The 16664-nt window shown below is 42.3% G+C and overlaps 1 protein-coding gene across 4 annotated transcripts in view; it reads right to left on the bottom strand.

Moving 5' to 3' along the window:
• The window catches only part of ALF4 (aberrant root formation protein), a 128649-nt gene that overhangs the window by 50491 nt on the left and 61494 nt on the right, over positions 1–16664 (bottom strand). For all 4 annotated transcript variants that reach the window (XM_087672308.1, XM_087672299.1, XM_087672290.1 and 1 more), the window contains exon 9: positions 15721–15792. In XM_087672308.1, coding sequence (XP_087528434.1) covers positions 15721–15792 — 72 coding nt within the window. The remainder of the gene's footprint in view (positions 1–15720; positions 15793–16664) is intronic.

Below are 16664 nucleotides of genomic sequence, written 5' to 3'. Positions count from 1 at the left end.
CTTTTGTCATCATTGGTTCTACTAGTGGATATATAATTGTCTTACTGTTTTTTTCCATTTCCAATTTCAGCTTTCTTTTTTAAGCAGTTTTTAGAAATGTGGCCTTTCTGACCACAATGGCAACAATCCTTACTATCACCAAAATTCATTTGCCTCTTAGAATCTGCAACTTGACCTCTTTGACTCCCTGTTCCTCGGGACTATCCTCGTCTATTTTGCTATGCATCATAACTTTGACCACAATTATCACCTTGGCCTCTACCACGACCTCTACCTCTGCTAGTAAGTAAAACACTTGTTTAAACTTTGACCACGGCCACCACCTTGGCCTCTACCACCACCTCTTCCTCTACTAGCAAAGTAAAACACATGTTCAAAATTGTTCTAGCTTTGAGAAGAAGAGAAATCCAAGCCAAGGTTCTCCACCTCAAGCATCAGTATAGAAATCAAGTCTACAAAATCAAGAATATCATCCCTCATATTCATAGATGACGTGAAGCTCTTATATTCATCTCCAAGTCCATCTATGCACATACACAACATCATCATCATCAACTACCACACTAATAGATCCAAGAGCTTCCACAATACTCTTGATTATCAAGGCATAATCATTAATGGACACGTTCTAGCATTTGTGTTTACTTCAAACAACCTTGTCAGATTCTTCCATGCAATAGTAGGGATATCAGATTCTTGCTAATAGCCTATCATGCTATCTATGACACTAAGAGACAGCCAATACATCACTTTACTCTATGTTTGCTCCCAATCTTTCCTAGCCTTTACCTATTCTACAATAGCATTTTGCGCAAGAACTTCAAGTGCAATTGCTATGTTCCCTTTAATGTAACTCCAAACAACTTTGCCCTTCAAGAAATTTATTATCCTGAACTTCAATGTAAGATAATTTTTCTTATCAAGCTTCTCACTAACAATCTCGTTGAAGTTGTCAAACATTTTGACAAAACAAATCACTTACAAAAAACTACAATCTGCAAGTGAGTTGATACTAAGTGCACCACAGCTTAACACGCAGTCTTTTTCACTGACTGCACAACAATAACCGCAATCTGCAATCTGTATATAGATGTCTTCTATATCTGCAACCTAGCAAACACCAAAAACATTACAGATTTGAAATCTATAACCTATATACCTATAAATGACTGACACAAGTGAAACTACAGTACACCCAAAAACTATTGTCGAGATCACTTAGAGGTCTAGAACAAAGGCCAAAATGACCTCATATGCCAAAAAAATACATCATTATTCCTACTCACTGAGTTTCACTACACTCAAAGAGTGCAACCCTGCCAACCTCAAGAGCCTCATAAGGCTATAACCCACAGCAACTTATCTATTGCTTACTTGTTTGCTTTCGTGCTTCAAGGCATTCACGTCAATCTTCAAACAAGCTTCCGTAACCGTAGGACAACTCTAATACCATAAAAATAAACAAGAGAGGGAAGAAAGATGAAGAAACCAAGAGCACACATGCAAAAGTAATGGAGACTTGAGCACACAGAGAGATAGGGCTAAACTCTTCTTCCTCTTCCCACACAAAAAAACAAAGTCTACAATAAGATAAAATACCAATATGAAAGTACCACAACATATGTACGCATGGCCACTAAGTGTGAACCTGCTAAGGAAAGAAAAGGTGGCACAATAAATGAGCCATAACCTAAGGTGTGACTACGTGGGTGCAGTCCAACTATAGAATCACTGGCGTATTCTCATGTCAGTCACCTAAAATACCAATGAGTAATAACTGCCACATCATCAAGGTGCATAGTGGATGCTAGCTTATGTAGAGCTCCATATCTCAACACATCCATGGTCTAGGTCACATCAAATTTGATACTAACAAGGGCTGAAATCTTGCTTCGCTAAGAAATCTATATTATGTCCCCTGACTTGGAATAAACTTATTGTCCATTGAGCAACTTTCCTGCTTGGGGTGAGCAGTTCTCTTTAGAGTGACCACAATCGAGGTCATAGACCCTCAAACTAGTTTAGTGATTGCTCGCGGCAAGGCACATCCTAGTAGCCTCTACATGATGACCAAGTTTCTTTTCTAAGCCGTTAGACAAGGACTCAGAGTTCCACCACTCCCAAGATTTAGCCGACACATGAAAGCCTATGAATAAAGAGCGCCTTTAAACTATCGCTAAAGATACCTTGGGTATGACTCACTCTATGAGTTGTTACGCTGCCAGATGGTTCAAAGCCTTCCATGCCTAAAACTATCCAATGATGACTATCCAAGTTGTCTGGTAGGAAAGCAACATTGCACTCCATTTCCTTAGCAAACCATACATAGAGCTAAGGCACCTCTTAGACTGATCCACGTTGATCTTGGTAGGCCAAAATCCAGTACCACCCTTAATGGCACACTGTACTTCTTTTTAATGGTGAATGATTTCTCTAAATACATGTGGATATATTTCCTAAAGCATAAATTTGATGCATTTATCTACTTCTCTTCATAGATGTTGCTTGAACATAATCAGACTAGTCGTCAAGTAGAATGTACAAGGAGTGATTCTGGTGTAGACTTTATCCCCCACGAGTTAACTAAGTTTCTACAAGAGCACGGCATCTTCAATCAACTCACCTCTACCAAATCCCCCTCTCAAAATGGAATCCTAGAGCATAGGAACTAGACTACGATGAACATGGTACGCTATATAATGTTCGCAACAGAGCTTCCTAAGCACCTTCAAGTCAAGGTTGTAAACACTTCAGTATACATCCTCAACCAAAGCCCCCGACTGCGGCAATTCCTTAGAGAACTTTCTTTGTGGCATTTTTGGCAGCCTGTCATCTCCCACTTCATAGTCTTGGAGTGTTGTGCTTATATGTACACTCCTAATGATAAAATAGAAAAGCTAACTCCCCGAGTTGATTTCCTGATTTTTGTAAGCTAGTCTTCTGAGACGAAAGCCTATCGTTTGTTTAATCCTCAGACAAACAAGGTGATTGTCCGAAGAGAGGTTTTTTATGAGAAGAATATTGTACATAGCACTACATCGTCCTGTGAGCCAATCCTTCCTTCCACATCGAAGATAGTGCCATCTAAATCCAAGTCTACTACTGCTTCTAGCCCACCTGCAAAAGTCTTCAACACTTAAGCCTCCTTCGTGAGATGCATGTTGAGCTAAAATATGCATTACTTGCTGATTAACCTCTTAAACAGCCCCAAAACACACTAAAAATGCTCTTTTAGAGTAGAACCCTAAAAGGAGGAGCGGTTCGAGAGAGTTTAGTGTAAAACCTAAAACGGGGAGCGGTTCAAGAAAGTTTAGTGGAAACCCTCATTTTTGGGGCGCCCTTCCACATCTATAAATAGACAAGCTGCCCCCATTCAGCTATCATCCTTGTTTTGCAGGTTACACCAGCCCACACACCCTTTGCTGCTGTTGGCGCCCAGTTTCCAGCCTGCAGCCCGCCTCCATCTGCTGTCCAGCCATCATCGACTGCAGCCACATCATCTTCAGCCTGTCCATTGCTGTAGGCGACAGCTCTCAGCTGCTGGGGACTGCTCCAAACTGTCCCAGACTACTGTTCAACCTGCTGTCCATCATCTCCAGGGTCAGCCAGCCTGCATTTTCAGCATTGCAGGCCCTAACACTCTCAGACACTGTTTCAGCCTGTGCACAGTTTCTAGTCCCCGATCGGTGGTACACTGCCGCATTTACCGGTTTCCAGCCTCCAAACTGCTGCATTTTGGTGACCAGCCTGCTGCCATTCACTATTCAGCACTCCTACACTCCGACTGGTGGTCACAGATTTGGGATCCGTCTTCGGTGGACGTCACACTCTAACATTGCTTTGCCCTTGAGCACACTGTACACTCTCACATTCATTTACAACATTCATTCACTTCAATGTTGTGTTCTCTCTCTCCCTTCTTCTGTTTGTGTTTGAGTTTTTGTGTTTGAGTTTTGAGTTTTGCGTTTAGGGTTTGAGATTTGAGTTTTGCATTTAGGGTTTGAGTTTTGCCCTATGTGTCTGTGTCTGTGTCTGTGTCTTTGTGTTTCTGTCGTGGCCGTACACTCTGTGTGTCCTCAGTGCAAACCCTAGCAATCTTCTTAACATGGTATCAGAGCCGGTGCTCTTGTAAAGAGTATCCTACAGATATTGTTGAGAACTAGTCTTTGTGCAAGGCACACAATATGACTCGTAACCGAATCACAATGTCCCAGACACCTTCTTCTCCAATTCCTATGATGTCTTATTAAGCTTCTCCATCATTGGAGGCCCGGAGACGGCATTATGGACTCGGTGAGGAGGACGACACTCCACCTTCACCAGATTTCACTAACATGACAGAGGACTTTGAGTACTATCACAACAAGTACGGTGATGTTTACACCCCTCCTACCAGTTTTGCTACCACATTCGGACCGGTTGGTGAGGTTGGCCACCTCTCTGATCATGGAGGACATACGGCATTCACAACGTCTGGCGATCCATCTTCATCATCTCTGCCAAGTCCAATGTAAGGTTTGTATAATTCTTTTGTGTTACATGAATCAAAACCCTCGCCTGTTTCTTCTTTTGAGGTATAGGATCCGGATGGCTTTGCGTATGTAAACTTCAATAGAGGGGGCTCACAAAGCAGAAGAAATTCAGGTACATCTACAGCTTCTATTTCATTTGAGCATATTACACACACTTCTCACTTCCCTCCCATCCCACCCTCTTCTATATCACACCTTGATCATCTCTCATCATCTTTCCAAAATCTTGGATTATACTCCACATCTGCATCACACACCCTAGGGGTTGGATCTACCATCTCTGCTCCTAGCACCTTTTCCTTCACCCCATTCTCTAACTCTTTGCACCATGGTACTTCGTTAGGGGGAATGCCACCCTTTAACACAGTGCCTCTCACCTTTCAGCAAATTAGCACACCCATCACTCCTGGGTCGACTGTGATGGGCATCCCCCTCACTATCCCCAGCTTCACATCTCCCATGATCACTCATACGCAAGGGTTTCCATCCTCAGCTTATGGTGCGTCTTCACACTCTCCTTGGGTTACACCTACCCAAGGATTCCCATCTTCTATTCCCCGTGTTCCCATCCCACCTCCTTGGGTTCCCCATGTGGCTACCATGCCCATGCCTAGTCAGCCCATCCCTACCTATGGATCCACCTTACACACTACCCGCATGCCTAGTGGGCACTCTGAGGCCCATTCCCAAGTGTACTCCACTCCCCCATCCTACCCCCACTACACTTTTTCACACTATCCATCTCCAAGCACTACCACTCATGTTGCAACAGCAAAGAATGCCTTCACCGATAAGACATTTTAACGAGTCAAATTTCACTACTTGGTCGAATTTCATGCAACAAGTGCTTGAGTCTCAGGGTCTTTGGGACCTCGTCATTGGTCTAGAGCCTATGCCGGACCCTCGACTAGCTCACTCTGATTACATCCGTCAATGGAGAGTCCGCAATGCTACAGCCAATGTTGAGATGATAAAAGGATTGCTTACTGAGTTTCACTTTTAGTTGCAGCACTTCCCGCTCGCGTCAGAGCGTTGGAGTCGCCTTCTCGACCGCTATGCGGCTCGTGATCATACTCGGCGCATCAATCTCAACTTTGAGCTTCAAGAGTTCTCTCTTAAGGAAGGGGATGATCTAAAAGTCAAGCTGGCTGACTATAGGCGGTTACTTGCCGAGTTTGCCACTACTGGCTCTTCAAAGTCAGATGACGATCAAGTTAAATTCTTCTTGAATAAGTTGCCCGCAAAATACTTCAATTTCATTCAACACGTCATCTCCCAACCTCGATTGCCAACCTTCTACGAGTTTGAGTGCCAATTCTTGCGTTATGCAAGGCTGCATGATCAAGTCCACAAGAAATCCTCATCACAGCCTTATTCAAAGCAGAGGGGGTTGGTTGCTTCTTCTTCGGGAGGGAAAACCACCAATGGCAAGAACTCGCTAGATGCAAAGGCAAGCCAATCAAAGGATGACTCCCCTTCCTCCGATGGAACCAAAAAATCAAGACCTATCTGGCAGCAACTCCCTAAGAAAAACCAGTTTTACACACACTGCCAGAGAAAAAGGCCATGTGGACGAGGAGTGTCGCTCCAAGGCCCAAGGTCTTCCACCCAAAAAGCCTCAGCAAACCGCTGCGACATCACAGTCCAGTGGGGCTACGCCTTCCACTGCTGCCCCATCTACTCCTCCAGCCCCCACAATGACTGCTGGACATGTGGCACCCGGACAGTCTCAGCGGCCATCCTTCTCTACTCTTGAAGGATTGGTTGATTAGTCTGCAAGTTCCGATCCCGTTGCACTTCATGCATCTATCTCACCTTCCTCCCCACCTCGTCAGGTGTTCCCTTGGCAGAGCCCTGCTACTGGACGTACGCAATGGTGGCCACCTTCTTAGACTAGCATGTCTCTAGGTCCTTTCGAATACCCTAGGTCAGTCTAGCATTCAATTTTCGCACTCTTAGAGTCGGGCCCATAGGATTTTTGTCTCTACATTTTTAAGTCTTCCGCTGCATTTACTCACACACGCATACACATTTGCATCTTTGCACTTGTTCCTTCAGTTAGCTTTTCATTTTTGTTTTGTTTTGTTTTTTAAGCATCTCACTACTGACCTCTATGATTGCGGACTTTGATCTCCTTTGCAAGTTTTGTTTTCAGTGTAGGGCTAACATGCAGGTTTGCCCAGTCCTACCTGGGCTGGAGACTTGGGATGTGCGCCGTTCCTTCATGGTTTCATCATCCTTGGAGTTTTTCTCTTCTATCAGCATGGAGGCTTCCCCTCCCGAGGCGGATCGTGCAGCATCTCTCTTGATGCTATCATGGCGGTGACTTCTACCTGGCTCTTCCAGCTGGGATGCTTCCTCCTCCTCTTCATTCCTTATGGTTCTCGACACCACACGAAGACCGACATTAGGCTCCTCTTCCTTCTTCGACATCTACATCCAGGTTGAGAGGGGGTTCCTACCCTTCTTGGTATTCTACAAGCTCCAGCACTTTGTCTTCGACATCGACTTCTCCCCCATGTTGTACCTTACCCTTTGCATTGCATGATTTTATCATCTTTGTATTAGGGCGCTTGGACAAGTGAACAATTTTCCCATGAGGGACACTGTCCAAGTGGCACTTGCTGCAAGCACCACGTTCCCGATCCACACCTCATTCGTGAAGGATATCATAGCCAGAGCTGTCCGCCATTGTCTTCTACCATCACACACCTGCTTCTTAACCCTACTACCCAGATTTCCACTATTTCCAGCCATCTCTCTAATGTTGGTCAACCAAGCAACTGTTATCTATACCAATTTCCTGCATTTACCACTGCATGCTTCCATAAAATTTGTGTTTGAACCAAATGTGCTTCTGCCTGCAACTAGCAACCACTTGGATTGTTGCATTTTGCTCATATTGTTGTCGTCCATCCTATTTCCGATCTCCAAGAGCTATGTTTTGCTGATCTTGATCATCACCAACTACCATGTCATCATCTTCCTACTGCATTTGTGATTTTCAGCCTACCTTCTACCCCTCTGTCATCCCGCATCTTACTACTGCATTTGCTACTACCAGACACATTTAGAGGCTGCCTTGCTCCGTTTGAGAATCCATCTGAGTACGATACTCTCTCCAGCTCATACTCTTTGCTGCGATCCTTCAGACAAAGGAGTTCGGGCCCCTAAGGGTTAATATTCTTCAATGCATAGTGTGTTTGTTGCATTAAGCGTTGTATTCTATTCACTATTCATTGATCATCTTTCATTGTTTCCATTGTCTCTAGATTACCATAACCCTAACTGTATTTCTTTATTGACCTCTGTGTTTGGCGTATAATTTACCTACTACCTCATTTGTGTCTATCTTTACGGCAAATTACATAGCGCATTCTAAGCCAAAGAGTTAACAGAAGGCTCTATAGCAGTGCAAGTTTTTGACAAAAACATGGCATAGATTACGAGGAGACCTTCACACCCATAGCATGGTTGACATCATTATGCCCGTTAGTTGCAATAGCTACTCCGCACGGTTGACCAATTTATCAAATGGACATCAAGAGCACCTTTCTCAACATTTATCAAGAGGAGAAAGTTCATGTAAAGCAACCTCCTAGTGAAGTGTAAGAATAAGGTATTTCATTTGTGGAAAGCTATTTATAGGCTAAAGCAAGCACCATGATCATGGTTTCATAGGATGGACGAGTTTCTTTGAACTCATGGTTTCCATTTTACCCATTTGACCTTGAATTGCATGTCTCATCTACTTTAGAGGTAGTCAACTATATCTTAATATACATTGTTTTGTCAATATTTCAATGCACCTAAAATATCTTATCCGATTACTTGTTTGAGTGTGTTGAGATATATTTGTGTACCTATTCTTATGAACTAACTTATGGTCATGGTTTGGATTTGGAAAGTTATACCAATTCGAACTGAGCAAGAGATCTCGACATCTAGCATTCCCATAGCAACTATATCTACTCTTTGGAAATCGCTTCCATTTCATGGTCCAATTGTAAACAGGAGATGGCAACTACTTCCACCGTTGAGAAAGAGTATTAGGCACTCTTCAATGGCACCACAAAGACCGTATACTTGAGGAGCTTGTTCATGGCACTTCATTTCCCATGTGCAATACCAACTACCTTTTTTTGCCACAACCAAAGTACCATTGCACTATCTAGTAACCCCATCATCAATCCACGAACAAGGCATATTGAAGTCCACTACCACTTCACCAAAATGTGCCCCCCCCCCCCCCCCGCCAAAAAAAAACCCCACTCCACCCAAGTCCCCCCCCCCCCCCCCCGACATGGCAACCCCCTTGAAAAAACCCTGCTCCATCCATCCCATCCCACCTCACCTCAAAAAACCCTGCTCAACCCACCCCACCCCACCTCACCCCCCCACGACACGGCACACCCTCACCCCCTCCCCCCCCGCCTCTCAAAAAACCCCGCACCCCACCTCACCCCACCCCACCCCACCTCGCCCCTCCACGACATGGCACACCCCCGAGCATGTTCAGCTAGCCATCATCCGCCTAGCGTTTGTACCATCATTGAATAATTTTGTAGATATCTTGACCAAGCTAGTCAACATACTAATTCTCCAGGACTTCCTACCATGGATCAGGATAAGTACTCCCTCCCCTTCTACTTCAAATTGATGGAGAGGAAATTTCCTCTAGCTTTCCCTTCAACATTGAGAGGAAGAAACCTTCTACTCTTGGTGGTGAGAGAATTTTGAGTGCAGACTGCTTCATGGGCATTCTTATTGTATGAGCATTTACATCATCACAATGACTATGATTGTAAAAAGACACTTGGGTAAGTGGATAATTCCCCTATGAGGGCACTATCCAAGTGGCACCATTACCTTCTACTGTTGGTGGTAAGATAATTTTTAATTAAAGATTGCTTCATGGGCATTCTTATTGTTATGTATTATTGTATGAGCATCTGCATCATCAAAATGACTATGATTGTAAAAGGACACTTGGATAAGTGGGCAATTCCCCTATGAGGACACTATCCAAGTGGCATTGTTACATAGCATTACCCCATGCATTGGCACTATCCAAGTGGCACCACGGCATAGCATTACCCCATACATACAATTTGCATTATCCCATGCATTGGCACTCTATTCTTGTAAACATGTATCGATACGCATTTCTCCATTTTCAATCAAAGAGTGTTCGGCTCTAGATCCACCATTTTTTAATTTCGCAATCTACAACTCACATGGCACTCTTGTAGGGCAATCTTCTTACTTGCTTTTCCTACCATGTACCTCCCATACTTTCCTTCTTCATCAACACCTACAAGTGGTCAAGATAGCTTGCCCACTTTATGATGTGTTGGATCTAACCATCCGTTTTATTCTACCCTAGGATGATAGATTGCTAAATAGGATGAAAACACTTTTTAAAAAAAAGAAGAAAAGAACAAGTTCAACGTGGTTCCATTTGCCTTTGCAGGTCTTGATAGGCTACTAGGCAACCAACAAGCATCCTTTATCCGATGCCTTGGTCTCTCTAGGATGATTACTTAGACTCCCTTGGTAAGATAACCATCGTCTCTACAGTCTTGGTAGATCATTGGGTAGCCAATGAGCATCCTTTGTCCAATGCCTTAGCTGCTTGGAATGGGACGCCTTAGGGTCAAAGAAAAATTGGGCTTGACTTATCTTGACAATCTCTTCCTAGCCCCATTTTTAAACCTAAGAAGGGTTGTCAAGGTAAAAATACATTCTAAACTTAATGACCTCTTAATTACAACCCCAAAACTCAAAATTATTAAACTTTAAAGATACACGATCCTAGAGAGTCTCTATATCCCATAAGCCAAACCCTAATATGAGAGGACCCATCCATCTATAAATAGATAGGCTCCCCACCACTCACGACCTTAATCTCATTTTCTCAATTTGCAAGTATATTTTCTCTACTATCCACACCTAGTTCACGAAAGATATCTCAATTTGCATTATTGCCTGCAGTTGTCCACCATCAAGCACCTACTGTCCCACTCCTTGCTTCTGTTAGTGATCGTTCCCAGCCTGCTGAACAACCAAAAACTGTTGTGTTTGCTGCTGACATCAAATCCTGCTCAATGCCAACCTCAATTTTGTAGTCACCACCTGCTGTAAAACCAGCTGTCTTTTGTTGATTCAGCCATCACCTACATTGCCATTTGTCACCTAGATCTGTGTTTTGTTGTTCCAACTTGACACCTAGATGCATATCATCATCTAATCAGCATTTTGCTGATTCTACCCCCAACTACTCCATCAACAGACAGCATCTTTAGAGCTGAGTTTGTTGCTACCTAACATCTCCGGAGGCTCTCTGCTATGTTTCGAGATTCATTAGAGTACGCTACCCTCTCCTCATACTCTCTACCTCGGTCCTTGAGAGACCAAAGTTCAAGGGTCAATATTTCACCTTTGCACAGTGTGTTTGCTCCACTGAGCATCATATATGTTTTGCATTCAATATCTTCTTTAGTGTTTATTGTCTCTAATGTACCTAACCCTAATTATGTTCTTTATCAGCGTGTGCTTTGTCATACAATTGTGTTTGTTATCTGTAGATGAGTATTTCCTTATAGCTTGCTGATTGTTCATGATGAACAACAAGAGGAGAGTGTTTTGCAACCATCCCGAGGTGTTGGACATCCGGGAATCAATCTCTTTCTTCTCCTTTCTCTTGAGCTGTGCAAGCTCTATTTTACAACAGATCAGAATTAGGGTTTGCTGTATACAGCAGATTGATGGCTAGGGTTTGCAAAACTAAGTAATTTTGGGTGTGGAATTGCTTGCTAAAATCATTCCAACCAAAACCCCCAATTTCCTGCTTGGTTTTGGGTCACCAAATAATTCAGGACAGAGATCAAGGGAAATGTATTCAGACATGCAATTCTGATTTTCCAGCCACTAAAAGCATTAAATTCAACATCCAATCTCAAGGCAAGCACATGCTAAAGATTAGGGTTTATGGACAACAAGTTAAGAGGTCTGAATAACTTCAATTTGACATTGAATTGAAGGTGCATTGGTTAGGGCAAAGCTCTAAGATTGTTGGACAATCAAGGGTGAGGCATCATTCGATGAATCAAATCGGTCTAGGACTCAGATTTGTGTGAATTCCTCAGTTGATTGCAGTGTGGCAATAGTGAGAGATATGGATGCATTTTTCAATATCATCTTAACATGGTGTGATTTGCAACTGTGTATGCTTAAAGATAGTAGATACAATAGTTTGAGTGTGTAATTGAGACAAATTCAAGCTCATTGGTCAATGTTGGTGGAAGCAACTAAGGATATAGCAATTGGACTGAATCTAGCCCATTGAAAAGCCATGTACTCTAGGAATCATTAGCAAAGAGGGTGTGATCTATGACAAGCATGTTGATCACACAAGTGGCCCTCAAGTGGTTTGTGTAAAGGCTGCTCTTCAATATGAAAGAAATACCATAAAGGGTGCTTGTGTTGAGGATCAATCTGATGTTTGCAAGAGTACTCTAGCTCTCAGGTTCTTTGTGTCATCTATTTTCATTGCTAAATCAAATAGTGTACATGCTGTAAGTTTATGTTCACTACTGTATAAATCAAATCTACAAGCCAGTTTCATTACAAGTCTAAATTACTTTAATTTAACAATGACTTGAAGGTGCATCGATTAGGGCAAACCTTGAGGAATGTTGGACAATTAGCTCTGAGGCCTCATTTGTCAAACCAAATGGGACTGAGATCCATGAGATATCCTTATTGATTGCAATGGGGCAATAGTTAGAGACCATGGATGCATTTGTCAATGTCATGTTGATTGACGTTGGAGAGATTGCAGCTTTGTATGCTTAAACACACACTCGTTTGACTGTGTAATTGGGAGAGATTCAAAGCTCATTGGTCAAGGTTGGTGAGAGCAACTGAGGGCATAGCAATTGAAGCAAATCTAGTCCATTGAAGAGCCACGCATACAAGCAATCATTGGCAATAAGAGTGCTAGTTGATCAAACACATGCCACAAGTGGTTTTATCTTCAATATCAAAGAAATACCATAATGGACACTCACCTTGAGGGCCAATCTTGTGTCGTCTACTATGCACGAGCACTCTAGCTCTCAAGTTCTTTGTGTCGTTTGATTCCTTTGCTGAATTTAATTGTGTGTGGATGTTTAAGTTTACGTTCACTTCCCTATAAATCAAATCTACAAGCTGGTCTCATGGTTCCCAACTAAAGATGCAACAATTGTCTTGTTTACGGCTTGACCAAATGATTGGAGCTGAGCCCAAGGAGAACACGTAGCCATCATGGTAACACAACATATCCGGATCTCTGGCCCAATCAAGACCAGCCAAGGACATCATAGCGAACCTCCAAGAAGAGCGGAGACTAGCAAAGAAAGCACTGCAAGGCATGGCCGCTTATAATCAAGGCTATGTCAGCTTGAATGCAGGCTCGATGAGAGATGGACATGAAAATGGCAATTTTCACTTGCACAAACTGCATGCAAAAATCCACTCTAACTTAGTGATATTAATATATCCTTGGACTGCCAAAACTTTCAAGCCACTTGACGAAACATTAAATTTAAGTGGCTGCCCAAACTTTGGCACAAACCTCAAATTCAATGTTTGATTAATTAAAATATAACTTCCCTCTACCACATCACCAACTACAATGCAACATCATCATGTCAGAATATGATTGTGTTTACAGTCAAATGATTCACCTTGGAATGCTCTTTCCAACCATGCAATTTCTCTCGCCGAATTTCCATCTAGCAAAAACGTCTGTAGTTTCACTAATGTCATCAACACCATCCACTTCCAACCTTTGTCAATTAAGCATTCCAAGGTCATGCCCATGTCTTGCACTATATGTCCATCAAGTCACCATGTCCAAAGTTGAGTACTGATATGAAGACTAAATTCACATGCCCATGTGACAATTAGGAGTAGGGAGAGACAAAACGAGGCAACTAAATATTCCATCTTCATGGAAAAATGTTGTTAGATCCAACTAGAAAAAACTCTTAGGTAGGATTTAATTCCTTCATTTTTTTTGAAAGTGAAATCATGAATAGATTTTCATGATGTAGTATACTATAGCCTACACACAAATTCCAAGCTTTGCATAAATGCATATAGGCTATATCTACAGCTTGTAGGCTTGGCCTAAATCAATTTGGAATGAGTGAGTTTGCATAAATGCATATAGGCTATATCTACAGCTTGTAGGCTTGGCATAAATCATTAAGAGAAAGTAGATTAGGCTAAGCCTACATGGGTGAGTTTGTGTCAACTATCCAAGTAGATGCCACGGGTTCTATAGAAGAAATATAAATATGTACTCCTCACAACAACATATTCATCCCCCTATCCAGATTGGGAAAGGTCACTAAGACGTAGTTTCAAAATCTCAATGTTGAATTCTCCCCCAAACCAACAACGATATAGGGAAGAGGTTGTTCTAACCCGTAGATACTTTTGAAATATGAAAGGGACCGTCATAGAGAGTCCATTAACAAGGATGTAAAATAGTAAAGCATAAGCTACTCGTAATATTTTCCATGTTGTTTTGAGGGGATGGGAGAAGACGAGTACTAGGTGCAAAGCCAACAAGTGGTGATAAGGGTCAAGATATAGCATGTATGATAGATGCACCAAAGAAGTTGCCTCTAGACCATGAACACACACGAACAACCATACTTTTGTATGGGACCCTCCTCTCCCTCACACAAGAGAACAAATTGAATTTCAAAGGAAGGGCCAATCCCCCTCTCTCCCTCCTTTATGTAGGTTTTTTTGTTCTCAAAAGACGTGTGGTTGATAAGGCTTTTAGCTTTTCCATAGAGTGTGTTTTTTAAAAAGCCTAAGGTTGTTTAAACGTTGTAGCTTTCTATAAAATGTAACAAAACGTTTCTCTTTACCCTTCATTTTCTGAAACGACGGCTGTTGCCTTTGCCTGTGCATGATGTTCCATCTCCTTTCCCCAAACCCATGTGACCAAAAACGTCCCGAAGATGATCAAATCCTTTCATAGCATCTGGCAAGGCAAGCGACCCTCCTCGAAGTTTTCTAAGAATTGGTGACCCAAATGTCCTAAGCGTCACACACAAAGTGGGATCAGCTCCCCTACAGAATCACAGTACACTTGCTTAGTTGGCACAATGGTGGACAACCATCCAATTTGGTAGAGGAAGGTCCTATGATGTTGCTAGTAACCTATAGGGTCAATATCACTCACATGTGAGAAGCCCAAGCATCTGCACTTCCAAATGCTTCAATATAACAGGGACAACTATGTGTGGGTGGCAATAGCAAAAGAGGGGGATGTTACACCTTCAGGCAGTTATGACGTATGCAACATGAGAGGGAACAACAATGGCCTACCCATGAATGGAGTCAAGGGGAGAGGTAATTTAAAGTGGACACTTGGGGATTGAAGAAACTTAGAATTCGGGGACAACCATGTGGTAGTACCCATATCCAAGAAGAGAGGATTGCTCCGACATTGAACAAACTCCGCAAGAGTTTGACATTCAACCTGAGAGAGATACACCCGCATTCATGAAACAAACTGATGTATTCCAGGATGCAGCCACTGCCTCCCATGAAGAATGAGCTGTGAAAACAAAGGATGCTTGAGAAGAGCAATTCAACCTGCAGAAAAGAGAGTCAGAGCAGCAGGGATATAGGAAGCAGGTCCATGGAGTATATGAAAAGAATCAGAGGCAAGCACAAAACCAGCAACAAGGTCAGAGAGGGAGAGTACCAAGCAGAGAAGCAGCAGCAACTCACAGCAAACTTATGATAGCTCTTAGCTTTACAAGGCCTGCCATAAGCCTACATAGCTCGATATAACACCAGGTTCAGAAATAGTGATATTGAAAGGGCAAAGAAGTAACCTTACCATGGTTTTGTCACATGCATATACCAAAGAGCAACATAAATTTAAAACTAGCTTAATCAACTCATGACAGCTCAACATTTTACGGGTCAAAGAACATCTGATATCCCATAGAATGACCGAAATGAGACTGCTTAAATGCCTTTTTTCAAGAAAAGTAAATTCTATTAAACACCTCAGAAAAACGTTGGTTAGATAAAAATACAATGCATGCTTTAAAATGGACATCACCATTGAGACTAGTGAAATGCTGTAACATAAGAAATCAAGGCTAACCTTGACAAAGCAGTTGTATGCTTGCTGGCGTGCACTTGCATTCGGACAATAAATTATGATATTTTGAAGCACCTACCCAAGAAGAAGGCCCACCAAATGTTCAGATATTGTACTTGCAATCAATTCATTTTGTGTGCCAGAAAAGTCAGCTTTATGATATATTATCAAGGCATGGCATTTTTCCTCATTACAAACCTACTTTACCTGTGACACATGGTTTTTCAATTGACCTAGATGGCAGAGACAAAAAGATTCCAAAACACAACAAGGCTTTCAAAGAACACAGGAGATCTTTCAACTGAGTAACATGTACCATTGAGTGACCAATATTACTATATTAGGTAAGCCATCCATAAATCTGGTTGCACGGGTATTGTATTTGAGTGTGCCTGCATTTCTATGAGGGTGGTATAATTCAGCCTGGCCCACCTACACACTTCATTAATGGCTGGATGACCTAATTCTTATTGTATTTTATTTCAGCCTATTTAAAGGCCACCTCTCCACCATCTCATTATCGTCTTTTTTCTTCCGTTGCTTCACATTCATCTAACAAAGTGCAACCAACAAGAAGTGCCCTTGGCAATGCGTCATCTTCCACAAGCACACTAATGGTGACCAATGCTATAAGTGCAACAATACCTGATCCAATCTGATAGACCAATGTGCGGAGGCCCTCACTTACCTTAAGATACTCCAATGCATGCACCACAAAGAGTATCTCACAAAAGTAACTCAACACCGATGTAGCTAGAGCATCCATAGCATTAAGAGTAGCGAAATATTGTCTCTATAGAAAATGTTCTCCATACCTTGAACATCTCAAAGTTTGCACTTGAAAGAAAACTAAAGAAATCTACATGCACAAGCCAAGGGATCAATGTAAACTTTCGATGAAGGTAGTGACTCTTAAGAAGAGAATCAATCAAGATCAACAATAAATG

This window comes from Lygodium microphyllum, chromosome 3, assembly GCF_053477565.2.
Source record: "Lygodium microphyllum isolate KBCC chromosome 3, Lygodium_microphyllum_v1.1.10, whole genome shotgun sequence".
In the NCBI taxonomy this organism is placed as follows: domain Eukaryota; kingdom Viridiplantae; phylum Streptophyta; class Polypodiopsida; order Schizaeales; family Lygodiaceae; genus Lygodium; species Lygodium microphyllum.
This window is presented reverse-complemented; position numbering and strand designations above follow the sequence as displayed.